The 27,620-nt window shown below is 37.6% G+C and overlaps 1 protein-coding gene across 1 annotated transcript; it reads left to right on the forward strand.

Annotated features, from left to right (window-relative positions):
• Positions 1 to 208: 208 nt before the first annotated feature.
• alg13 (ALG13 UDP-N-acetylglucosaminyltransferase subunit) lies at positions 209 to 26,968 on the forward strand. Its single transcript, XM_052099593.1, has 25 exons — positions 209 to 328; positions 543 to 626; positions 725 to 775; positions 854 to 900; positions 1,234 to 1,306; positions 8,621 to 8,702; positions 8,819 to 8,981; positions 9,193 to 9,262; positions 9,334 to 9,442; positions 12,944 to 13,008; positions 13,152 to 13,252; positions 13,322 to 13,437; positions 14,997 to 15,041; positions 15,144 to 15,240; positions 15,682 to 15,792; positions 17,965 to 18,109; positions 18,198 to 18,342; positions 21,176 to 21,211; positions 21,313 to 21,371; positions 21,647 to 21,718; positions 21,826 to 22,009; positions 22,398 to 22,493; positions 22,573 to 22,613; positions 26,383 to 26,566; positions 26,694 to 26,968. Exons 1-25 carry the CDS (start codon positions 209 to 211, stop codon positions 26,966 to 26,968), a joined length of 2,571 nt encoding a protein of 856 aa, XP_051955553.1.
• Positions 26,969 to 27,620: the final 652 nt, after the last annotated feature.

Below are 27,620 nucleotides of genomic sequence, written 5' to 3' on the forward strand. Positions count from 1 at the left end.
GTGTTCTATAAATGTAGCATCATCGTTTTTTAAATCCGAAGTCGCGCCAAAAAAGACAGTGCTGCGCTTCAATCAGACTTCATTTGCAGCACCTGTTTCATTCTCAAACCCGAAAGGAAACTTTCGACCTTCAATGTTTTTTTCGCGTCCAGGCGGAAAGCCGTGAAGCTCTGCGTATGTATTGTTTTTTATTTATCATTTCTTTAAGATGCAGAAAGCCTTGAAGAAGTATTTTGTAAACATGGACGAGTACCTGGCCAGCATCGGTCTCTACCGAAAAATGATGGCGAGAGACGCGTCCTGTCTGTTTCGAGCCGTTTCTGAGCAGGTAATTCATTAAATTGCACCTTAAATCATGTAAAACTGTCTTAACCAATAATTGTGGAAATACTAAGTTTTAGAAAACCGTGTATGAAGTGCCATAACTGTTGAAATTAGACGACACTTGCATGAATATACCTCGCACATTACCAGGCGTGCGCGCCATTTTTGACAAATTATGCAACTTTATTAATGCTTTTTATTTTTGTTGTTGTTAAAAGCTTTATTACTCCCAGAATTACCATCAAAGAATACGAAAAGAGTGTGTCAACTTCATGAGGGCGAACAGATGCAACTTTGAGCCTGTGAGTATTTAGACATATTTGACATGCGCAGAAACCTTGTGTAACCTGTCATTCATGTGATTATTTATTTGATTGATATGGTATTACTGTGTTTGCAGTTTGTTGAAGGTTCATTTGAGAAGTATTTGGAACGCTTGGAGGATCCTAAGGTTTGTTTTCAGGGTCTCGCATACTAACAGAGTAACCCTTTCAAGAGTAATTCACTGACGTATGTACTAAATTCTTAGGAAACTGCAGGTCAAGTGGAGATAAAAGCATTGTCTTTACTGTACAGGTATGCCATGCATCATTTTTTTTTTTTTTGGGACCAATACTTTGCATATTCTATTAGATGTGTTATGAACTGTATTGCAATTCCTAATTAGCCTGTTTGGCTTGCTGCTTATTGAGATTTTAAACCATGTGTTTGGTATAGGACAGTATGCTCAAGTATTTCACACTAAAATGCCTAGATCTAGAACTTAACAGATCTTAACTCAAAATCTGATCCAGGTTGTGTTATCCTTTTGAAATGAGACTTTCATAATTTTCTGTTTAGTTGACTTGAGTCAATGTGATGGCTAAGTAATTTGGGGACACAAGCTAATGTCAGTGGTGTTTGGGGCAGGCGATGCTTTGTCATTTACAGGTATCCAGGAAAGCCGCCAACAGAGATTGCAGAGGAGGACAATTTACCAAAGGTGAGAAATGGCATATGCATTCAAGTCGGAAACCAAATAAGAATCTAAACTAAAACTTATACACCATTCTGTTGTACTGGTGAAAAATCACAAGTGAACACGCCTGTATCACTTTTGCACTGCCTATATGATTTATTAATGTATGGTATCTGGCAAATTAATTAGTTTGCAAAAAACAAACCGCAACAGGTGAGCGAATAGCTTTGAGTTGACTAAGATCTAGCATATACACTCTGTGACCACTTTATTAGGTACACCTCTCTAATACTGAGTTGGACCCTCCCCTTTGCCCCAGATTGGCCTGAATTCTTTGTGGAATATTTTCAAAAAGGTGCTGGAAATATTCCTTAGAAATTCTGCTCCACGCTGTCATGACCACATCACACTGTTGCTGCAGATTTGTTGATTGCACATTCATGGTGTAAATGTCCTATTCCAAAAAATCCCGAAGGTGCTCTGTTGGATTAAGATGTGGTGACCGTGGAGGCCATTGGAGTACACTATGTTCCTGGAACCAGTTTGACATTACGTGTGCTTTGTGGCATGGTACATTATCCCGCTGGAAGTAGCCATTAGAAGAAGGTGACCGTGGTCAGCATCAATACTGTGGTAGGCTGTGGCATTTAAATAATGCTCAACTGGTATTTAGGTGCCTAATGTGTGCCAAGGAAACATACCCCACACCATTAAACCACCACCACTTTCAGCCTGATTCGTTGACAAGGCAAGATGCTTCCATGGATTTATTTTGTTTATGCCAAATTCTGACCCTTCCATCTGCATGTCACAGCAGAAATTGAGATTCGTCAGACCAGGTGACATTTTTTCAGTCATCCACTGTCCTGTTTTGGTGAGCCTGTGCCCACTGCAGCTTCAGTTTCCTGTTCTAAGCTGACAGTAGTGGTACCCTTCTGCTGCTATAGCCCATCCGCCTCAATGTTTGACGTGTTGTATGTTCAAAAATGCTTTTCTGCATAGAACTGTTGCAACATTGTTATTTGGGTTACTGTCACCTTCCTGTCAGTTTGGACCAGTCTGGCCATTCTCCTCTGACCTCTGTCATTAACAAGCCACTTTCGTTTGCAGACCTGCCGCTCACTGGATGTTTTTTGTTTTTGGCACCATTCTGAGTAAACTCTAGAAACTGTTGTGCGTGAAAATCCCAGGAGATTAGCAGTTACGGAAATGCTCAAACCAGCCATTCTTGCACCAACAATCATGCCGCAGTTGAAATCACGAAGATCAAACCGATATTCCCCATTCTGATGGTTGATGTGAACATTAGCGGAAGCTGTATCTGCATGATTTTATGGATTGCTCTGCTGCCATAATTGCATAGTGTGCAGGTGTTCCTAATAAATGTGTGTGTGGGTGGGTGGGTGGGGTCGGTCATTGCTTTCTTTAATCTCGACACGCACACAACTCCGGTATCATCTAGTATTGGAGTTTGAGAGTTTTTGATATTTACCTGTGGGAATAACTTGAAGTACTTTGTAGTACTCTTGGTCGGAATTTCCTCCTTTGCAAAAATATTGACCCTTTTATTTTATGAACCATATACATTTTGGGTTTGTAGATGTCATGCTAATTTGACACCCATCTGGCTCTAATAAAACTCTATTTGATGCCAAGAACCATACAAACTTGGTCAAATCTAATGACTAGTTCTTCAAATGTCATAGTAGCCTGGAGACTTGCACATAGTATTTTATTTCTCTGTGCACTTCTGACTCCCTGAAATATAATGGCGCTAGCGAAGCAAAAAAATAAATGTAATATTTGCCAGTGTGATCAAATTTGTCACAGTTGGATAAAAATAAATGAGCAATTTTAATATAAAAAAAAAAACTGAAATGCAAGGACATGCCTAGAAATTTTGCATTCGGATACGGACAGATGTTTGGTGAACTCCTAACTATGAATCCAAATAACAAGAGAATGCGTGGTCAATAGACCTGTGTCACGCTAGCACCATCTTTGATTTTTGTACGGGAATGACAGCGAGGCTGTGAGGAATACTTGCCATTTCTTCAATGTGCAGTACTGTCATTTAAAGTGTTATTGGATCGTTTTGTGTTCAAAACATTGATAAAATATCTGTCCAATAACATGCATTATATAAAGAACTACAGACCGCGTGAGTTGTGGAAAATCTGTTGTGATCAAAGCTTTATACTGTTTGTGCCATTGAAGAGATGGTAAGTCTATCCCTCAAAGCCTCGTGTCATTCCCTTTAAAAATCAAAGATTGCTTATAGAAGATTGAACCGTCACATGTTTGCATGCTGACCTATTGGCTGTAGAGCGCTAAGGGTCCAGGGTTGCAAGGCCTATCAACTTTGAAAACAAATGTTTATATATGCTTAAATATGTGGGCCCCAAAGACTGTACAAGGCCCCTTCAGTAGTGCCCTGTGAATGAGGGCCTGCAGCCCTCTTATAGGACCCTTTTGCCTCCCTGTTTCTAATATAATTTTTAAAAAAATTGCCACTAACACAATGCTGTGTGCGTCATATTTGAAAGGATCATGACTTTCTGAAGCCTGTACATAATATAATCAAATGCATACAACATGATCAAAACTTTGTTGAAAAACCTGTTGTATACTAGATGTCTGTTGCGTATACTCGGGACATGTATTGCATATACAGGTGAAACTCGAAAAATTAGAATATCGTGCAAAAGTTCATTCATTTCAGTAATTCAACTTAAAAGGTGAAACTAATATATTATATAGACTCATTACAAGCAAAGTAAGATATTTCAAGCCTTTATTTGATATAATTTTGATGATTATGGCTTACAGCTTATGAAAACCCCAAATTCAGAATCTCAGAAAATTAGAATATTGTGAAAAGGTTCAGTATTGTAGGCTCAAAGTGTCACACTCTAATCAGCTAAACACCTGCAAAGGGTTCCTGAGCCTTTAAATGGTCTCTCAGTCTGGTTCAGTTGAATTCACAATCATGGGGAAGACTGCTGACCTGACAGTTGTGCAGAAAACCATCATTGACACCCTCCACAAGGAGGGAAAGCCTCAAAAGGTAATTGCAAAAGAAGTTGGATGTTCTCAAAGTGCTGTATCAAAGCACATTAATAGAAAGTTAAGTGGAAGGGAAAAGTGTGGAAGAAAAAGGTGCTCAAGCAGCAGGGATGACCGTAGCCTGGAGAGGATTGTCAGGAAAAGGCCCCTGAAATGTGTGGGGGAGCTTCACAAGGGGTGGACTGAGGCTGGAGTTACTGCATCAAGAGCCACCACACACAGACGGGTCCTGGACATGGGCTTCAAATGTCAAACGTCTTACCTGGGCTAAAGAAAAAAAGAACTGGTCTGTTGCTCAGTGGTCCAAAGTCCTCTTTTCTGATGAGAGCAAATTTTGCATCTCATTTGGAAACCAAGGTCCCAGAGTCTGGAGGAAGAATGGAGAGGCACACAATCCAAGATGCTTGAAGTCCAGTGTGAAGTTTCCACAGTCTGTGTTGGTTTGGGGAGCCATGTCATCGGCTGGTGTTGGTCCACTGTGCTTTATTAAGTCCAGAGTCAACGCAGCCGCCTACCGGGACATTTTAGAGCACTTCATGCTTCCTTCAGCAGACAAGCTTTATGGAGATGCTGACTTCATTTTCCAGCAGGACTTGGCACCTGCCCACACTGCCAAAAGTACCAAAACCTGGTTCAATGACCATGGTATTACTGTGCTTGATTGGCCAGCAAACTCGCTTGACCTGAACCCCATAGAGAATCTATGGGGCATTGCTAAGAGAAAGATGAGAGACATGAGACCAAACAATGCAGAAGAGCTGAAGGCCGCTATTGAAGCATCTTGGTCTTCCATAACACCTCAGCAGTGCCACAGGCTGATAGCATCCATGCCACGCCGCATTGAGGCAGTAATTAATGCAAAAGGGGCCCAAACCAAGTACTGAGTACATATGCATGATTATACTTTTCAGAGGGCTGACATTTCTGTATTTAAAGTCCTTTTTTTTTTTTTTTTTTATTGCTTTCATGTAATATTCTAATTTTCTGAGATTCTGACTTTGGGGTTTTCATAAGCTGTAAGCCATAATCATCAAAATTATATCAAATAAAGGCTTGAAATATCTTACTTTGCTTGTAATGAGTCTATATAATATATTAGTTTCACCTTTTAAGTTGAATTACTGAAATTAATGAACTTTTGCACAATATTCAAATTTTTCGAGTTTCACCTGTGTTTATGTTTTATATATATATATATATATATATATATATTTTTTTTTGTTCTTTAATGCATGCGCTTATATTTGGAAGCACATGTAACAACCTGTCCTCAGCAAGATGTTACAATGTTAAACTGCCAAACAGTGTTTAAAAATGCCACAACTTATTAATTATTAGCATTAAATGAAAGGGAGGAATCTGTCAGATTTAAGAAATAAACTTTTAAAAGGTAAAAAAATCGTCATAATAGTGTGAAAACTTAACTCCTTTATTCAACACCATTATTAAATACTTTACACTTTTGTTGGCTGGATCTTAACCAATTTTTCAGCTTGTGCCCTGACTTAAAAGATTGTATTAAACATGCTTACTAACAATAAAAAAAAATACAAAATCATCTTTTAAAAATACCTCTAAATGACATTCACTGAATTAAAGGGGAAATTACTTTTTGAAGTTTAATTCAGTAAAGAAGTTCACTGCAAAAAAAAAAATTTGTCTTAAACATCCTTAAGAAATTTACTTGAAGCAGCATATAAGATATTTAGACTTGCTTTAAGAGACTGTATCTTTTTAAATATAAGTGTATTTCGTATACAAGTGTGTTTTTTAATTGGTTATACTTCTGCAAGTGCAGTAAAGACAATATATAGTTATATTCAAGATCTATTCTCTAAAAGCAAGTCTAAATTTCTTATCTGCTGGTTCTCAGGTGAATGCATTTTTTTTTTTAAGAATTTCATGTATTTTTTTTTAAATAATATTTATTACATATTTAATATTAACACTCAGATAATTTTTTTTTTCTTCTGCAGTATAGTTCCTAAAGTAAATGTACATTGTTTTAAATTAGTTTTAGATATTTTTATTGGAAAACAAGCCAAAACAAATCAAACTTATTTTGTTGCTGTGCATTATGGGGCGACGACTACCCTCCCTCACCTTTCTGTTCACTTCAATCCATCTTTAACTCACAAAATGCAAACTTTCTATTATTAATAAAGCTGCATATTGCCAATTTTCTTCACTATAAGAAATGCACAATGACATATATTATGATTCAATAAGTCACAAGCCATTGCGTTATAATCTAGCTGCATTAAGTGTGCGTGCTCGAGGGATGAGTGTCCACGCTTCAGAGTGTGTATCAGCTGGGTGCAGTTTCAATCTCTCCCCCTTAGATCGGGACATTCGCACAACTCCTAGAAGAGGCGCTGACCGCACTGACAAATGCCAGTTTAGGAGTTTGTAGTTATTTACATGACCTGCTTCCATATTATTTGAACTTTTAATAAAGCTATAACGCATTAAATATAACTGCATTTATGATGTAACACCAGGGTGTTTCCTTTAAAAAGCTCCGGCTCTGCTTATTCCACAACGAGAGTGCTTCTATATTTACTTGTTTACTTATTTTTGTATAATTCCTTTGTACTTTGCGATCTACATAAGATGCTGTTTGGAATTTTTAGAGTGCATCTGGATTCTGATCTATGTAATTCTTCTCAGTCAAGCACGAGCAGCAGTGCTGCTCTCACGAGCCTTCGTTATAGTTTAATGTGATCTCATGTTACGTTAAATGAGCTCAAAAAACTATTCCACAATTAATTTGTTGACAATTTTTTTTTTATTGTCGACATTGTCAATAACGTCGACTAATCGTTTCAGCCCTAAATATGTATCTCTGAAAGACCCAGTCTGTTCTATTCCCCAAAATTTACTATTGTTATTTCAGTTTTTCTCAGCCCATACTTGCCACAAAAGTCCTTTACAAAAATGAATTGCTGGGTCCCGGGTGGATAATGACATTTAAATCCTGATATATCAAATGATACAAAATTGAATTTTCAGACAAAAAGATTATTCAATCTAGTTTATTGGTTGGGTAGTTGGGGATAAGATATTGATGTTGTTTTCAAAAGTATAGAGTAAAGTTTGTCAAGACAAACTATAATGTTGGGTTAACAGCCTTAAATGCTTGAACTTGGACATTTCTTTACAGTTGTGCAGTCAGAAAAATAGCATGAACATTCCAAAACAAACTCTTGGCTCATTTGAACATTGTCAATGTAATGCAGTCAAGGGGATTTATGACCACTTTGAAAGCAGATGATGCCTTGCAGGGAAATTTGATTGTAGTATAATGGTAGCCAAGCTGTAGGGTCATTCCAAACAGAATTTAATCAAATAAAATGACCACTATTTTATAATAATGATATGTATGGTATGGTGTAATGATATGAGATGTCGCTGTTAATATTTTAAGGTCAGCTACAGATTTTCAACAAATATTTACAGAGTTGAAACCTACAAATTGTAATAGAATCCCACAACTAACATTTAACTTGCACTATGAAACCAAATATATTTTTACCTATTTTTACTAATGCTTTTACTGGGTTTATAGAGCATTTGTACCAAACCCATGTATAGATGCTGTAGGAGTCTATTTGTTATATTCTTAAGTATTGAAAGTGTTTGAAGTAAAAATATTTCATAATCTATTATTACTCATTAAATGTATGGATGTTTACACATTTATTACAAATTGTTACATGACTGGTTTTGTATGCATAATTTGTAGTATTTATATTTGTTTTTAACCTTTCTAAAAGGGTCTCTTTAGGAACAGCGACAACCTTTTTCAGTTGAGTGATTTCCTTACCACATCTGTCCTGTATGTGTGATTTTAGAATTAATCTAACTGTAAATAAAAAAGGGTTTAAGGGTAGAAGGTTAAGTTTAATTAATCTACTTTACAAGATGGCCTCAAAGAAAATTGGTCCCGGGGCCCTTGCTACTCATCATATGCCACCGTTTGAGATTGTATTATTTACTCTCATCAGAAGCCCTGCCACAAAACATCATAACCATTTCTGTTGCATTGTCTGCAAAAAATGTGTCCTCCGAGCCTAGTGTTGCTTCCCCTTAATCATTCATAATACTATTCTTACAGTATTTAATATATCGTATTTAATATATCGCATTCAATTTGATTGGGCAATTTAGATTCAAATGGATATGACCGATTTACACATCTGCTCGAGTTTGAATAATGTCATTTATGTTTGTTATAATGTACCAATGACATACTTTCATTCCACCTCACAGGTTTTGCTGTGTTGCTCAAACAATGGCCACTATGACATAGTATATCCTAAGAATTATCCAATGAATGCTGCAATATGTCAGGGTGAGTTAACCATGCATGAGGACTAAATTCTTAGTGGAATGCAATGGTAAACATTTTGCTTTGAATTTAAGTAGTATTGTAAATTTCTCCCGCAATTATGAGACCTATATTTTCAGCTCTGTTGTATGAACTGTTATACACTCGTGCCCTGGGCGTTGAGGAGGAAGAGCTGCAGGTGGCGCTGGAGGGATTCAGAGGAATGGGGCGACGGTACAGAAACAGCCCTTCCATGTGCAGTGAGGATGCTGGATATGATACCCCGGAGGACCGCACTCAAAGGTCTTCCATTTTATTTTTCATCATGGCAAGCATTAAAAATGGTCAGCAGATGTCATGCCACATATTCCTCCAATTGGTTTCTTTAATTATGTTTGCATTTCTGTTTGGTGCTGCTAAGCTTCACCTTCTCTTTCGGCAATAGTATACTTTGCAATTAATCTATAACCTAGACATTGGATTGACCAGTAATAATTGCTTTGCTTTGTTCTAGAGAGGATTGGGAACCGAGTGGTCAGAACCGCTCTGAAAACAAAGCCAGAGCTGGAGCTGAGGACCTGAAGGTGACTAAATACACCATTCATTAGATTTCCTTAACTTTCATCAGTATTTGATTGACCACTCTCTGCCCCAGGCTGCAGAAGGGTCAGGAAAACTGGCTCTACCGTACAAGGTACTGAAGGCCTTGGAGCCAGAGCTGTACCGCAATGTGGAATTTGACGTGTGGCATGACAGCCGCAAAGGTCTGTTCACTCCATTTGCTTTTTAAAATCTTTTATTAACTCTTGGTCTGTTAGTTAATTATGCATATCATTCCTATTTATTCAGAGTCCAAAAGATGAAATGTAAAGCCCTTGCTGCTTGTCAAAGATCAGTTCAGCTTTATAGTGTTATTACTAAAATGGTGAATCTCACAAAGAATTTCATATTTTAAGGAAAAATAAGAAATTACAGTACATTTGGCATAAAGAAAATGATGCCTTTTTATGACCATTAAAATGTTTTGCATCTTGACATGAAAGTATTCAGTTTAAAAAAATATATATACATTTTAATTAGTACAAATTACATTTAGAAAAGTAAATACTGTAATACCATATATACACTCACCTAAAGGATTATTAGGAACACCATACTAATACTGTGTTTGACCCCCCCCTTTCGCCTTCAGAACTGCCTTAATTCTATGTGGCATTGATTCAACAAGGTGCTGAAAGCATTCTTTAGAAATGTTGGCCCATATTGATAGGATAGCATCTTGCAGTTGATGGAGATTTGTGGGATGCACATCCAGGGCATGAAGCTCCCGTTCCACCACATCCCAAAGATGCTCTATTGGGTTGAGATCTGGTGACTGTGGGGGCCATTTTAGTACAGTGAACATTGTCATGTTCAAGAAACCAATTTGAAATGATTCGAGCTTTGTGACATTGTGCATTATCCTGCTGGAAGTAGCCATCAGAGGATGGGTACATGGTGGCCATAAAGGGATGGACATGGTCAGAAACAATGCTCAGGTAGGCCGTGGCATTTAAACGATGCCCAATTGGCACTAAGGGGCCTAAAGTGTGCCAAGAAAACATCCCCCACACCATTACACCACCAGCCTGCACAGTGGTAACAAGGCATGATGGATCCATGTTCTCATTCTGTTTACGCCAAATTCTGACTCTACCATCTGAATGTCTCAACAGAAATCGAGACTCATCAGACCAGTTAACATTTTTCCAGTCTTTAACTGTCCAATTTTGGTGAGCTCTTGCAAATTGTAGCCTCTTTTTCCTATTTGTAGTGGAGATGAGTGGTACCCGGTGGGGTCTTCTGCTGTTGTAGCCCATCCGCCTCAAGGTTGTGCGTGTTGTGGCTTCGCAAATGCTTTGCTGCATACCTTGGTTGTAACGAGTGGTTATTTCAGGCAAAGTTGCTCTTCTATCAGCTTGAATCAGTCGGCCCATTCTCCTCTGACCTCTAGCATCAACAAGGCATTTTCGCCCACAGGACTGCCGCATACTGGATGTTTTTTCCCTTTTCACACCATTCTTTGTAAACCCTAGAAATGGTTGTGCGTGAAAATCCCAATAACTGAGCAGATTGTGAAATACTCAGACCGGCCCGTCTAGCACCAACAACCATGCCACGCTCAAAATTGCTTAAATCACCTTTCTTTCCCATTCTAACATTCAGTTTGGAGTTCAGGAGATTGTCTTGACCAGGACCACACCCCTAAATGCATTGAAGCAACTGCCATGTGATTGGTTGATTAGATAATTGCATTAATGAGAAATTGAACAGGTGTTCCTAATAATCCTTTAGGTGAGTGTATATATTTATATATCCTCGTCCCTCTGGGTTTTGTCTTTGCCATAAACGATGGATACTTTTAATTTAAACTAACTGATCTCAGCTCAGAACACTCTGGGCTGTCAGTAAGAGTTAAACGTTTGACTCACGGAGTCATGTGACAAAAAAATAAATAAATCATAGAAGTTTGTCTTTAGGAGAAATGCCAACAAAAACTACATCTGGTAAGAAACCTAATTAATCTTTTGATTCAAACAGGTTTCAAATGTAAAAACTTAGTCTCAAATTTCATCCGATATGGCTAAAACTAATTTAAATGGCATTTGTTGCGAAATGGCACGCTGTTAAACACAATGACCCCTATAGTGTTATTTTCCCATTAAGCCTATGTTTACTGTGCATAATTACATTGTAAGAAACATTTTTCAGTTTTCGGATAAACCCATTGATTCTCAGAGGCTTCATATGGAGTTGGGATGAAAATAATGTGCGTTTCAAACTTTTCTGAGACCAGTGCAGACAGCTAGCACACTGGAGGTTAAATGGGGTGCCAGGGTGCATCCTATAGCTTTGTGCATTCTCTCCTAACATCCGGTCAAAAGTTTAGTTTCAGGCTGCAAATTATGTTTGCACCACTCAACATGGTTTGCAGACCTGAGACAATGGTAATCAGTATTTGGATTCAGAATTTGTAATGTATGATTTTATTTTTGAACCAGAATTATTTATTTCTGATTTGTAAAATGCTTCGGCACTGGCCATCCCTTGTTTGTCTGACTGCGCAAAGACTGACCATTGAGATTTTGTATCCAAAGTAGAAAAACATTAACTAGTCACCAAATCATTTTTATGTGTGTAGTTATTTTATTTGTGCTTTTCCCAATAAACATTGTTCCAAAGCAGCTTTACATAATATCAGCTGTAATATCTGTAACGTCTCCTGGAAACAACCAATTTGATGATAAAAAAATAAATAATAATATCTTAATTTTGAATAGCTTGGAATTTTAAATTTCACAACTTGATCCCACTGTCCCCATATGAGGACATCCATTTTTAGGAAAACTATTTGCTCTAAACTATTTGATTTTGCTATACTGGAGATATATATATATATATATATATATATATATATATATATATATATATATATATATATATATATATATATATATATATATATATATATATATATATATATATATATATATATATATATATATTGATTGTCAAGTTTATTAGAAGAAACTAGTTACAAATCAAAAAGGAAATGAAAAATACACAGAAGTCATGTATGGGTCTCTGGATATATATATTCCCACACACATCAGTAATGACAATTGGGGAAATATCACAAAGAAAGAAATCTACTTTACCCCAAAATGTCTCTTGTGTTCACAGAAGACAGACTTCAGGGTAAATCAAAAGTAGAGGTTGGGCAGAATGTTAGTCTCAGTCTTAATTCACTTGCATTGTATAGAAAAGTATGCAATAAAGTGCCTAACATCACCTTTTTTTTTCCTCATAACAATTAAAGGATTAAACAGACAGGTGAAGTTTAACAACAAAAAGAAAATGTCATCGTTTATTTCCCTTCGAGGGGTAGCTATATTCTTTCAATTCAAAATGTAACTGCTCACATTTTTCTTGTAATTCTGGGGTAAAATATGACCTGGATATGTTCTTGATTGTTTGTGGCTCACCAAAAATGCCCTTGGGAATGCCTGTAGGCAAGTTAAAATTTAAGTATCTCCTAATGATGGACAGTAGGTAAGTGTTTACCAGCTTTTCATATGTCAAGTCTAACATGCTTTCATTATTTTGCTTAAAATATAGCAGTTAGTTCTCATTTTACTTTAATGAAATTGTCATTTGAGTCCATAGTTATGTTAAAGTGTCTGCATTTTGCTAATAGCATGTACCTTTTGACAATCCTTTTTTAGAGCTACAGAAGACTGATTACATGGTGTTTGCTGGCAGGCAGTATTTTTTGGGAGATAAATGTCAGGTGGGGCAAAATCCATCATCAGGTTCAAGTATCATCACTGTTCCAAAATGTGATCTCATTATGGCAAACCCCTATTAGTTGCAGAAGTGCTTTTTAGTAGTATTTCCTCCCCTTACATATGATCTCCATGTTTCGTTTCCCAGGTCCGTTTAGATCCAAAGGGAAAGTATTACAATGCTTTCATACAGGAAGTAGGGACTCACACCGCTGCTGTGACTGTGTTCATTGAAGAGCTTGGAGAAAAGTGAGTCTGCACTTTCTCTTCCATACACCTCTCTGAGCATCACTCAATGTCATCTTTTCATTCCTCAAGGCACCTGGTTTCCTTGACCAATCTGAAGCCAGTGAATCCTGTGCCAGCTTGGAACATCACGCCAAGCAGAAAGGGAAACTCCTACAACCATCCAGAGCAGTACGCTGGAGAATTAGGTGGGCCACTTCTCCCCTGTACTTTCATTAGGACCCATTCAGCGCTCACTTTTCAGAGTACTCTAAAACATAGCAAAAAAAGAAATGTTCCTTTTTCAGGACAATGTTTTTTATAGATTTTGTAAAAATCCCCCAAAAACTTTACAGATCTTTGTGGTAAAGGGTTTAAACCATGTTTCCATGCTTGTTCAATGAACCATAAACAATGAACATGCACCTGTGGAACAGTCGGTAAGACACTAACAGCTTACAGACAGTAGGCAATTAAGGTCATATAATCTTAGGACACTAAAGAGACTTTTCTACTGACTGGAAAAACACCAAAAGAAAGATGCCCATGGTCCCTGCTCATCTGCATGAATGTGCCTTAGGCATGAGGACTGCAGATGTGGCCAGGGCAATACATTGCATTGTCTGTACAGTGAGATGCCTATGTCAGCACTACAGGGAGACCGGAAGGACAGCTGATCGTCCTCTCAGTGGCAGACCACGTGTAACAACACCTGCACATCCGAATATCACACCTGCAGGACAGGTACAGGATGGCAACAACAACAGCCCGAGTTGCACCAGGAACACACAATCCCTCCATCAGTGCTCAGACTGTCCGCAATAGGCTGAGAGAGGCTTGACTGAGGGCATGTAGGCAGGTCCTTAGTAGACATCACTGGCATCGATGTTGCCTATGGGCACAAAGCCAGCTTCACTTGATCAGACAGGACTGGCAAAAAGTTCTCTTCACTGACGTGTTACGGTTTTGTCTCACCAGGGGTGATGACCGGACTTGCGTTTTATCATCGAAGGAAAAAGTGTTACACAGAGGCATGTAACCTGGAGCAGGATTGATTTGGAGGTGGAGGGTCTGTCATGGTCTGGGACAGTTTGTCACAGCATCATCGGACTGAGCTTGTTGTCATTGCAGGCAATCTCAACGCTGCGCGTTACAGGGAAGACATCCTCCATGTGGTACCCTTCCTGTAGGCTCATCCTGACGTGACCCTCCAGCATGACAATGCCACCAGCCATACGGCTTGTTCTGTGCGTGATTTCCTGCAAGACAGGAATGTCAGTATTCTGCCATGGTCAGCGAAGAGCCCGGATCTCAATCCCATTGAGCACGTCTGAGACCTGTTGGATCGGAGGGTGAGGGCTAGTGCCTTAAACCCCCCTGGCAGAAATGTCAGGGAACTTGCAAGTGCCTTGGTGGATACTGACAGTTACTTTTGATTTGCCACCCTCCAATTGCTTAGGGACACATTATTTCATTTCTGTTAGTCTCATGTCTGTGATTACTTGTTCAGTTTATCTTAGTTGTTGAATCTTTATGTTCTTAGATATTTACACATGTTAAGTTTGCTGAAAATAAAAGCAGTTGAATGCGAGTAGACGTTTCTTTTTTTTTTTGCTGCGTTTATATAGGTGGCCTCAAAGCTATTAGACATGGACTAAACAACTCTATTTCTGATTTCATGGAAATTGAGGATCACTAATAGTCTGTAGGGCACTTGAACAGATCAGATTGTATGATTCTGGGTCACTAAAGTGTTCCTCTTATAAAGACCCAGAGCTGCGTGGGAGGCGAAGGTTCTTCAAGAAGCCTCGTGGTAAGGAGATATTGATGGCAGTGTCTTACAGTCGTCCTCAGACTGGTTTACCTCCCCGCCTGCAATCCGGGCCTGGAAACATTCACCCTATCCGTTCTCCAGGAGTGCACGGCCCGGCTCTACCTCCTGCCGGTCTGGCCTATGAACACTACAGGCCCCACCCTCCGCACAGACATCCTCGTGGGTACGGACCACCCAGGTCAGGCAGATGCTTTGTTACAGACACTTTTTCTTTTGAAGTTGATAAACAGGGTTCCCACAGCCATGGGGAACTTGGAGATATCAGGGAACTTTTAAATTGTGATAACCAGGCCTGGAAAAATATTTAATGTTTAGATTTTTTTTTTTTTACACACGAGTCTCTTGAAAATTGCTTTTAAAAATCTTTATCTAGTAATCGCAAACTGAAAGTCATAAATTCATTGGTCGAAATGTGTGGGAGCCCTGTTAAATGTAAATCACTTTACTGTCCTTAAAGCAGTATTACACCATTTAAAATCTCAACGGCATCATACACGAGATTTCCTTTTGTAGTCATGGTTAGTTGGCTAAAAATGTCCTCCTGAATAGATTTGAGTTGGTACCCATTTTTATTTTTTTTGTGGACCCTTCGCTATGCCACATCTGTTCTTGTCAGAAGTTCGGCCCGATTCCTGAACCGACACCACCTTTTTGAACCAGAGATGGCCTATTATCCCAGTCCCGGCAAGCGCTGCTACCAGAGTTATGATAACTACTCATTCAGGTCTCGGTAGGGAACACTTCTGGAAACATTCACATTTAATAAGTAGATTATAGACCTTAGTCATAATAGATGTTCTACATAATGTTACGTGAAGCTGTAATGTACAGCCGTGGCCAAATGTATTGGCAGTGACATACATTTTGTGTTTGCTGCTTCATTATTTGTAGAATCTTTCACGTATTTCTATGTTATACTGTAAAACTTATGAAACTCTTATTGTTTTCAAGACTTTTATTGCCAAAAACACACAATTTATGCAAAGAGTCAATATTTAAAGTGTTGACCACTGTTCTTCATAACCTGCAATTTGCTCTGGCGATGGTGATCCATTCTTGCCTTATTAGTGCTCTGATTTGATCCCAATTTGTGAGCTTCTGTTTGTCCACTCGCCTTTTGAGGATTGACCACAGGTTCTCTATGGGATTAAGATCCGGGGAGTTGCCTGGCCATGGATCCAAAATTCCAATGTAATGAGCTCCGAGCCACTTCATTATCACTCTAGCCTTGTGACATGGTGCTCCATGCTGGAAAATGCACTGATCATCACCAAATTGCTCCTGGAGAAGTTGCTCTTGCAGGATGTTTTTATGCCATTCTTTTTTTTCATGAGTTTTTGGGCAATTGTGAGAGCCCACTCCCTTGGATGAAAAGCAACCCCACACATGGATGGTCTCAGGATGCTTCACTGTTTTCATGACACGACTCATGGAAGCGTTCACCTTTTCTTCTCCTGACTGTCAATTTTCCAGATGTCCTAAACAGTCGGAAGGGGGCTTCATCAAAAAAATTATTTGCACCAGTCTTCTGTTGTCCAATCCTTGTACTTCCTGCAGAATTTCAGTCTGTCCTTGATTTGTTTTTCTTGGAGAGAAGTGGCTTCTTTGTTGCCCATCTTGACACCAGGCCATTATCCAAAAGTCTTCACCTCATTCTGTGTGCAGATGCACTCACACCAAACTGCTTCCAATATTGTGCAAGCTCTGCACTGTTGACATGATTCTGTAGCTGACTCCTGACTGTCCTGGTACTTGCTTGACAATCTGGGATGACCTGAAGCCTCCTTCACTGCAGTTGAACCTCTCTCCTTGAAGTTCTTGATGATCCAGTAAATGGTTCTTTCAGGTGCAATATTCTTTGCATCAAAATGGCCTCCCATGCAAGGAAAGCGATTCTTTCTTTAGAGCTAACCATTGCTAACAAGAACACAGTGTTTATAAGAGCAGACCGTTTGCTGTAAAAGGAGGGAAGTGCTTCCAATCCAATCCGAATGGTGATTTCGCCTGACTAGTACTCATTCATACTTTCCCAGGTGCTGCTGATATTCGTGAAATTATGTTGGCTGGTCATTTTGTTCCAGGACCAAAAAAAACTGTAAAATTTGGGTTTTTGTAATTGAATGCATCTGATCACTCTGCACAATAATCTAGAAACCAATTGAATCAACACCACAACAACTGAAGCAGAAAACTTTGCTAAACACACAATTGATGTCACTGTCAATACTTTTGGCCATGGCTGTACACGCGTACAGTTTGCTTAAATGTTCTATGCTCAACAACATTTTTGGCAAGTTTCTGTACTTGTATGCTGTTATTTAAAGGAAATGTTCCCTCAAAAATTAAAATTCTCATAATTTACTCACCCTCATTCCATCCCAGATGTGCATGACTTTCTTCTGCTGAATATATGAAGATGTTTAGAAGAATATCTCTGCTCTGTTGGTCCTCACAATGCAAGTAAATCGTGACCAGAACTCCACAGAGCACATACAAGTAATCCATTCAACTGTATTGGTTGAATCCTTGTCTTAAGTGATCTAATTGATTTTGAATGAGAACAGACCAACATATAAGTCCTTTTTCACTAAATCTTGACTTCGGCAGTCTCCTTGGCAATCATGATTTCAAACTTGATTACACTTTCTAGTGCTCACTACATGCACAGGGTTCTAGATGGCACTATGAATCTTGAATTTTAATTTTTGGGTGAACTTTTCCTTATGGAGTTTAGTTTTTCACTTATGTTTATTTCTGAAAATCTTTATATATGCCATTTCATTCATAGGTTCAATCAACTAAAATAAATCAATATGGCAATGTATTGCCTAAATTTAAAGGATGTTTTTGTATAAATACAAACTCTGATCTGTGTATAAATGAATGCTGTGTGTATGTGTAGGAGTCGTCGACGGCAGATGCACACTCTAAATAAAGAGTGTCTGAGCTGTGTTCCTGAGCCAGGAGAGGAAACTCAGGACGTGGAGGGCAGTATCACCTTCTATGAGATTGAAGAGACCGATGAAAGTGCCTTCTCACCAATACCGGTGAGACACCCAATCTTTATTAATTGCTGGGAATGTGATTGGGCTTTCTTGAAATAACCTTAATATTTTTTTCTGTCTGGTTCTGAAGGGTCAAACGGTCACCAGTGCCATGGTTCCAGGGGCCACTGCTTACTGGGTGCCTAGGGTCCCCAGTCCAGTCCCTCAATCAGGCAAACAGCACATGACCTCATCAGAGGAGGACCCTGATGAAAGGAGCACTGCTGGTGACCAAGGTACCGCTAATATTTTTTTAAAGCTATAAATATGCATCTGATTTGTTATAGAATGTTTTAAGTTGCATCCATTAGTGTTGCCCAATTAATTGAATCAGATTACAATTACAGAGGCCACAAATAACTGTTATAGCAGTGCATGTAGCCTAATCATGTTTACTCCTATTTCAATATAATTTTCTATATAACCATATTGTTGTGGTGGTTGAGCGTTGTAACCAGTTCATAGACAAGTCTGTTGCTCGCTTTATGTATAATTGTTTAAATTTCAAAACTGCTTTTTTTTTATTTTTTATATATATATATAAAAAAAGGGTGAGTTTTCAACAGTCTGTGTTCGCGAGCATATTTCTGAAACGAGTCACAAAAATGAACAAACTCCGTGAATACTTCTCACACAAACATGAAACCTGTCTAAAGAAAGCTTAAGATCTCTACTTTTAACTAAAACAATTCCAATTTAAAACCAATATTTTCCTGCAATGTAATCTGTATGAAACTAAGCGAGGTACAGTTTTTACTGGTTCATCTAATTGTAGGTAATGTGATCACACCCACCAGTAGAGGGCACCATTCATACGTTAATGTGCTGAGACAATAAAGGCAAATGGTAAACGCCCCCAACTGTGCCTTAAAAACAAAGTCATTCACTTTTCTGCGCGTTTGTATCGACACACAGGCGAGGAAACTCAGAGTAAGACTCCGAGGAATGTTTGTATTTTGAAGGGATACAATTTCGGAGTAGGTAATTTAGTTTTCTTTATTTGGCATGGTATTTTATATAAATCTATTTTACTAGTGGGATGGTTTCCAGAATTGCCAGCCAGGATTCAGAGTATTGAAATTTGAAATATGTCCTAATAGGCAAGTTTTAGTTAAATTTTTAAATGTGGTTTCGGATATAGCAGGTATTTAAATTGTATGCTGTATGATATGTAATATGATATGAATGTTTAGAATATATTTTATCTAGTGTTTATGCTACCTCCATTATCAACAAAGCTTGCGCTTGCAAATATGGGTTCAGGTGTAAATGAGTAAAATGCACTTTTAAATATGCCCATATTAGAAAATCAATCTTATAATGATTTCTGAAGGATCATGTGACATTGAAGACTGCAGTAATGATGCTGAAAATTCAGCTTTGATCTCGCATTGCGGTTTACAATATATTCAAATAGAAAACTGTTCTTTTAAATTGTAAAGAGTGCACACCATGTTTTTACTGTATTTTGGATCAAATAAATGCAGTCTTGGTGAGCAGAAGAGACTTCTAAAACTTTTATATGGTAGTGTAGGTATAAAATTAAGTCTATGTAAAGAAAATGTATCATCAGATTACTTTAATTTAACTTGATTTTGATCATTAAGTCTCCTCATTCATTCTCTTTCTGTCACATTCATCAGTGATAGGCCCAGGGGAGGGGACTTTTGTCTCCTCAGAAGCGTGAATTATCATGAATATTGATTGTAATTCACTCCTATGAACTTTCTAACACTAAAAGTGTCTTAAAAGTTTAATTAGTTTTTGTATGAATGAGTGATCAGGATGGTTTTCACATTTTGTAGCAAAAACTCTAGGCTACAAGATCCAGTTCTCAAGTCTTGTGGACAAATGTTTAGTGTATGTTATATGGCCTTATTTCAATGACTTAAAAATTGTTTTTTGCTTTTCATGCATAAACATTATTTTCTAAAAAAATACAAACCTGTACATGCATGTTGCACACATATTATTGTAGCCCAGTTTGTGCTGAATAGTGTTATCAGACTTTAGCCATTTAATGTTAAGCAACTGAAAAAAAGCACAATTGTCAAGGCATGTCACAACTTCTCCAGGACCCAAAACTGTTTTAAATTGTATTATTCGGTGGTAATTTTGGTTTAATCCTATTAGGGCTGTTAACCTGAGATGGAGATATATATATATATATATATATATATATATATATATAGAGAGAGATTGCATGTGGCAATTTAATCACGTCATTTTCTGAGAAAAGCTCCCAAATGAAGATTATATACTTATAAATGGCCTATATAATCTTCAGCCACAATAATAGAATACATAATTTGAATAAGCATTGATTGGACCAAGTTGCTTTATGATGTATGGTTTCATTTTCATATCTTGGGCATCTTTTCCATACTGTATAGTTAGGCCTTTTTCCATAAGCCTATTTTTTGCGTACTCTAGACTAATCCATTTGAGGTCAACAGTCTATCACAGAATTTGCTCTGTCTGCTCAAATGCATAAACTTTAAAATGTTTATGTAGCATGTACACATGCTTCATACTCACTTTGGTTATGTCATATTTCAGCGTCTCATGCCATATATATATATATAATGCACATTTGTACAATGCTATGTTGGGTTAAAAGTAGATTTGAAACTAGAAAATGATCCCTTGCATTCAATTGTGGTCTGCCTAGCTGTCTTTGATGTGCAAAAGCATGCCATCTGTAAAAGGCTACATATTCACTTTTAGCGGGCATAATTAATTGCATTTTATTTTTTTAAATGTATAATAATTTGCATTAAATTCATGTTAAATCAACAGCCCTAATTACTATATTGTTTTATTGGTATCATTCTAAATGTCATTCTTGTGTTCATTTAGTGAAAACTGTGGAAAACATGCCTTTTATTTGGCCTTTACATTTTTGAAATGTGCTTGACATAGCTGAAATAGTTAAAAAGATGGCTCCTTTTCTTATTTTTACCGTTGTGCCTCACATCAAAGAGTTTGTTTTGAGCAGCTCACTAGGTTAAGATGGACCATATGTGTTATAATGGATGGATTTTAATTTGATCTGTTTGTTCTGCTTAGGTGAATACGCAGAGGAGTACCTCTACTCTGCCTCAGGTAAGTTCATTAATGGCTGCAAAGGATATCATGACAGGTACATAATGCTGAAATATACAGTGTGCACCGTTCTTAAAAAGAATCATATTTTTGTATTGCAGAGGCAGGATTTCAGAGTCCATCTGTGTATGCTGCAGCAGCTGAATCTACCACCAATCTGGTACTGTCTTCTAGACTTCTTAATTTGTCAAATATGTCCATCAAAATGCTGATACTGTGGCTGGCATGAGTTCCGCAGGGAAAACCTGGAGTGCAACACAATCTCTACTAAACCAATTACTTCTTTCCCCAGTGTTTTAGAATGTTGAAAAGGGGACAGTTGAACAATTTTGTAAATTTGTATAACTATTTAATGTCAAATTGCATTTAGTTTTAGTGCTAAATGAGAAAGTTATTTGTAAAATTATCAGCATAACCGTATAATGTATCTTGTAGACCATTCAAGAAGGCAGTTCTCGTGCTGGGTCGCCACAAGAGGGTGTCGCTACCTACAGTTACTCTCAACAGGCAAGTATACTTTATCACAAACCCACAGTTTCAGTCATCATAACATTGTGTTCCTCAGCCTCTCTAAACAAACCGATGGGATGTGTGTAACTCCATCATCCTCTCAGGTGGTTGTGAAGTCATCTGTCATCTCTTCCTCTCAGCCAATTAACTCAGCCCCGGCAGCAATCTTCACCTCAAACTCCTCCTCTTCATCCTCTGGAAGCTCTCAGACCCCTCCAAATCCCCTCCAGAACAACAACATCCTCACACCTGGACAGCCTCCATCACAGAATTTTCTGGGAAGACCTGGTATACAGTTTAATCTGAAATATACATGCGGCTATTAACATTAGACCGTTAAGAATCTAAGGCACGCATCACTTTTTCTATTGCTCATACTCTGGTTAGGGGTTTGAACAAACCCTTAAGTATCAAACTAGTGTGTAACTCATCCTGCACTCTTTTTTGCTATAGATGTGAATTATATAAAAATTATGCGCTTTTATTAATACAGTGGGTGTGCTGTTAGTTTTCTATGCAATAGGAATTTTTGCCTGCTGTTCTATGAAATGGACTAAAATCTTTGCAGTATGAATCAGAGCTTGAGTTAGCTGATTACATCGGTATATGTGATCGGTATATGTGATCCAAACCACATACATTTAATCCAGTTACATTTTATGCCATTTTCCCTTAGCAGTTCCGTGGTTTGTGAATGAGCTGGGAGAACCAGTTGCCATGGCACCACCTCCGCCCTACTCTTATGACCCCAATGGCAGCGACCTTCCAAGAGGTCAGATGAACCCTCCTACTATTTGACTAGTTATATACTAAATATTTGTCTAATATTTAATTTCAATGTTTTTTCTCAGATTGTAAAGTGCTCCAGTACTACTACAATTTGGGGGTTCAGGTAAGTTATATTGATAACTTCTGTATGAGCTAAATATTTATAAAACCCTGACCAGAAATAAGAACTTTATAGCACCTTTAAGCAATTTGGCACAAAGTGCTTCATAAAATGTAAAATACACTCCGTAAGGCACAACATATTCACATAGTAATAAAAGCAGGTCTATACAAATGAGTTTAAACTCAGTAGATCTAACAACCCAGGTCATGCTGTTCCATAATTGTGGGGCTTTCACTATAAAACCTCTATCACCTTTAGTTTTGAATCTGAATCTTGGAACAACCATTAGTTCATGAGGAGATCTTGGATGTCTAATCTTTTTGTAAGGTAATTATTTATATTCAGAGTATTTAGCAGAACTTTTAAGACATGTTTTAGCACCAGTTTCACTTTATTTTTGGAATATCTTCCAAAACTTGTCTTGCATCCCACAGCATTTACTGTCTCCCATCAATACACATCCACATCAAATTAGAAAGCACAATACAATAAAAACCACTTAAAACAAAACCCACATACATGTAAATGCACAACCAGCTGCAGTGTAATGGTTTAGTCCTTTCTATTTTTCAGCACCCTGAGGCCTACTTGGACCCCCAATTCTGATTTATTTTACAGACTGCTGAACAAAAATTTCTGTAATCTGTTCATTCTGGCATATGCTACTCAAGTCTTCTGTTTGATGTCAAAAGTAGATATTCCTCATACAAAATATTAGAAGGGTCCGACATAATTTTACCTGTCAGGGACTACACTTCTTTCATATACAACTCATGAAAACTTAGCTCAAGCATTTGGCCCACAATCTTGGATTGATCTCTCTCTTTGTTCTTTAACTCTTTCCCCGCCAAACACGGAATTTTACGAGTATCCGTGTTTTAGGTGGTATACGGTAAGGAAGACCCGCGCGCATGTTTTGAAAGAGTACGCAACTCTTTGATCAAAGAAACAGACTGCGATCGTCTCAAACGTGAAGTGGAACACCATACTAATACTAAAGCACTTGTTTGATAAAAATGCCTTTTTCTCAGCTTTTTGTCCGAAATTTTGTTTTTGACAAAACCTACCTCTGTTCATGTGGCAATAAAAAAAGAACAAATGAAGATAAAATAAAATCTTTTTTTGACTAAAAGCAGAGGCTCAGATCTTTATTTTGATATATAACAACATCATATATTCATGGAAGAAAATATTCTGCGGGCCATTAAAGTTTAGCGAAAATCGTCAAAAACCCTGGCGGTGGCTGGCAACTTTTTTTAAAAACGCTGGCGGGGAAAGAGTTAACAGAGAGACCACTATACCATACACATATTGTACAACACTGTATTACAGATTGAAAGAACAATAGCAAGATCTGTTTGTTTGTTCCAAAGGACCTTTAGTTTCTTAAGAAAATAAATACATTGTTGTACCTTACAACAAACATAATCTATATGTGCGCACTTGTTCAATCTTTATTATGTATAGTCACTTGTGTTTGATACCTATACTCTGGAAGACCAAAAATTATTTCCTTTGTTTTCCCATTTATATCAAGTAAATTCCACTAATCTATCCGTACAACCTTGATTCATACTGGAATCATCTTCAATCCCCAATAAAGACAACAGCACAGTATCATATGAGGACTTCAATATATATGTATTTACAATATCAGTTTTACAATCATCTGTATAAAGGGTAAAAAGGAAAGGTGAGCTCACTCAAACCTGAAGAATTTATTCAGTTGATTGGATTGTCAACACATAAATCATTAGTAGATAATATGAGCGAGTTAGCCAGTCATCCCCTTCATGGTATCCCATACTGGTCTTGTATGATTGCTTAACGTCTTTAGTTATATACATCTTATTATTTTGATACATTTTTATCTCTGTTGGTATCACTGACTGCACACAAAAATCTATGTTGTCTATTATTACTGTTGATATTTCATTAAAGGAGCCATGATAAAACTCTTCCCACACAGTACAAAGTATGCTTTAAGTTCCTCAATACTGTCAGAAGACCAAACTCTGATCACTTTTTTTCTCAGGTTTATTGCTTTTCCGCTTTGATTTATAAGTTGGTACAAAAAAGTTGGAATTTGCGATATCATTAATAAAGACTTAATCCTAAAGTGACTTGGTAACCAATGCCAAGAAGCTAAAGCTGGAGTATGATTTGAAGACCTAATTCTTGGCTTAAGTCAGTGCAAATTGCTGCAACTAGACTTTTGACACGTGCTTTGATTTAAGGTGTAAACAGGGTATTACAAGAAACTTTTACTATAAGTTTCCATTTGTTAACGTTATTCATTGTTATTTCATGATACCTAATGCATTAATGTGTTTTTTTTTTTTTTACAGAATTTGTTCCTTCGATAATGTTAATAAAAATACAACCATTCATTGTGCGCAATGTTAACAAATGGAACGTTATTGTAATGTTACCCAATATTCTTGATGAAACTAAAAAGCATGCATAAGCTTCTCTGTATCCCTTAAACTCAAGACATGTCTAACCTTGGAAGTGATCCTTGACTGATAAAAACAAGGCTGAACTAACTGCCTGATGTGATGGTCAAAACTGAAATTTGTATCAAAATAGATGTCCAAATTTCTCACCACCGGCTGAATATTTGGGACCACCTGTCCAAGTCCTTACTCAATATGACTTTTTTATTATTAAATCAGGACTGGTTATTACAACTTGTCTTTTATAAGTATTTAACAGAAATTACAACTCATCCAATTGTTTTTATACATATTAAATACGCGCTTGAAAATGTAAGGATCATTGGGATTCAACGACAAATACAGCTGCATTATAGCAATACAATTTTCTATGTATTTTCAAATCACATAGCCAAGCGGTAACATTTATAGTGAAAATAACATGGCCTCAACGGGGATCCTTGATTTTGAATCAAATATATATTTTTAAATGTACTATGCTTTAGAGTTGATTTTGCAGATACCAATAACTATGGTGGTGGGATAAGCAAAAAAAATTAATCGGCCAATAGTTTAAAAAAATAAATTATTCTTTCCTTACCATGACTGGCACAGACAGAGTCCTAAATAAATAAAAATCCTAGATGCAGTTTATTGTTAAACCAATACCCAAAATTAGCAAGGAAAAAATTGTAATATAACAATATATGAAATATAAACCGATACAGATTACAAATTGCACCGCTAATGTTATTAGTAATGTAACATTTTTAATTACACTTTAATCTAATTTCATTACTCATTACATGTTTTGATAGATCTAATTTTAAATGGATTAATTTAACACTCCTATCATTTAAGCATTAGTAATAAACAAGAAAGTTCAGCACACTGCTTACAATAAAATAAAAAATGATTTCATGCAACTTTCATCAGGCATTACGGTTTAATGTTAATCAGTGAATTATGCTCTAGTTATTGCTGTTGGCAGATTTGAAATGTAATCAAAATTGCAATCATGTAATTGGTTAATGTAGTCTTCTAATTGGGTAACAATAAATGTTAAAATGAGCATAATAGTTCAAGTATTAGGTTTTTGGATTCTGATAAATTAATCCAAATTACATGTTACTAAACACTAGTTACAAACTAACTAGTGGTTGGTAAGCCACTAGCGTGAGCTTTATATCCCATTGTATGTAAGGACTTGCAAACGGCTGGTCCAACCTTACCCAGCTGATTCTAGATAATCTCTCACTAGCTGTTTGCTTGCTTGTGTAATCATAAGGCATGTTCTATGTAATATTACAGGGTGCTTTTCTACTTTCTTGCAGTGGTATCAGCAGAGTTACTGGCACTCTGTGGTGCACATGCAGCAGGTTTACCCACAGTCAGCTGCAGAGTCTCAGTTCCAGGCATACCAGGGCACTGCTTCTGCTGCTGATCACACCGTACCCCAGGCCTACCCTGAGCCGGTCCGCGTGTGTCCCCATCCACAAGGAGATATGCACAGCAATGGTCAGCATCCCTTCTCTGCTGTCCCCACCAAAAACCTCCACACCCTCTACTGGCACATGCTTAAGCTTGTCAAAGTCTACTCTTTCCTGCACTGTACTCTCTCACCTTCGTACCCTCCTCTCCTCAGGCACCACTCTGGCTATGGAGCCCCCTCCCACGGTGGTCCCCGGCACAGTGTACTACCCCCTGGTACAGGAGCAGTGTGGCCAGCCACCTGTACACCCCACCTATGAGCCCTATGTTCCCGTGCTCTCCACAACATACCACTACCTCACACCCTGGACCCCCGGTGTCGGGCAGCATCCTCGCGTCCATCACGCTACCTATTGCCCATCCTCCTCTCACACCCCCGTCAACTACATCAGCACCCCCACGCACCTGCAGCACTCACAGTTTGTCTAATTCTTGTTTACCAGCAAAAAAGTTCTAGTTTATGTTGTTCAGTTGTTAGATTTGTATTGTTTTCACATTAAAATGGTTATTTAGGGATCCTGCAGTGTTACTCATTACATAAACCAAAGTTCTAGTGGCAAGACCGAGTAGATGTGCGTTAACACCCAGCATGTCGTCTTCCAAACAAACCTCATTTCATTCTAACATTTAACCAGCATATATTGGATTCTTCCCCATTATTTGCGGATTTTAAAAGGTGACTGGGTTCTAAATGTAATTGGCATTCCCTTCTCATTTGTTTTTACAAATGTATGTTTGCACGCTTCAAGAATGTAGTAGTTTAGCAACACACCAGGAGTTCAAGCCTTAGAAAACCATTGTCTGTTGTTTTTTCTATGTAAAAAAATAAATAAAAAAACACCTATAATATCTGCACAAATAAAAAAAAGAACCAAATTAAGTTTGTTTCCAGAATAATTTTAAAGGTAAAAAAAAAAAAACTTACACCACATCTTTGGGCAATATTATATATTTGGATGTAAAGCAGAATGTGGGAAACCTTTTGGACATGATCATAGAATAAACATGGGTTTAATATTTTTGCTATAGAACTTGAATACCCTGGAAAGTCAAGCTAGATATAAAAGTTACTACTTTCTGT

Source organism: Xyrauchen texanus, chromosome 31 (genome assembly GCF_025860055.1).
Source record: "Xyrauchen texanus isolate HMW12.3.18 chromosome 31, RBS_HiC_50CHRs, whole genome shotgun sequence".
NCBI lineage: Eukaryota > Metazoa > Chordata > Actinopteri > Cypriniformes > Catostomidae > Xyrauchen > Xyrauchen texanus.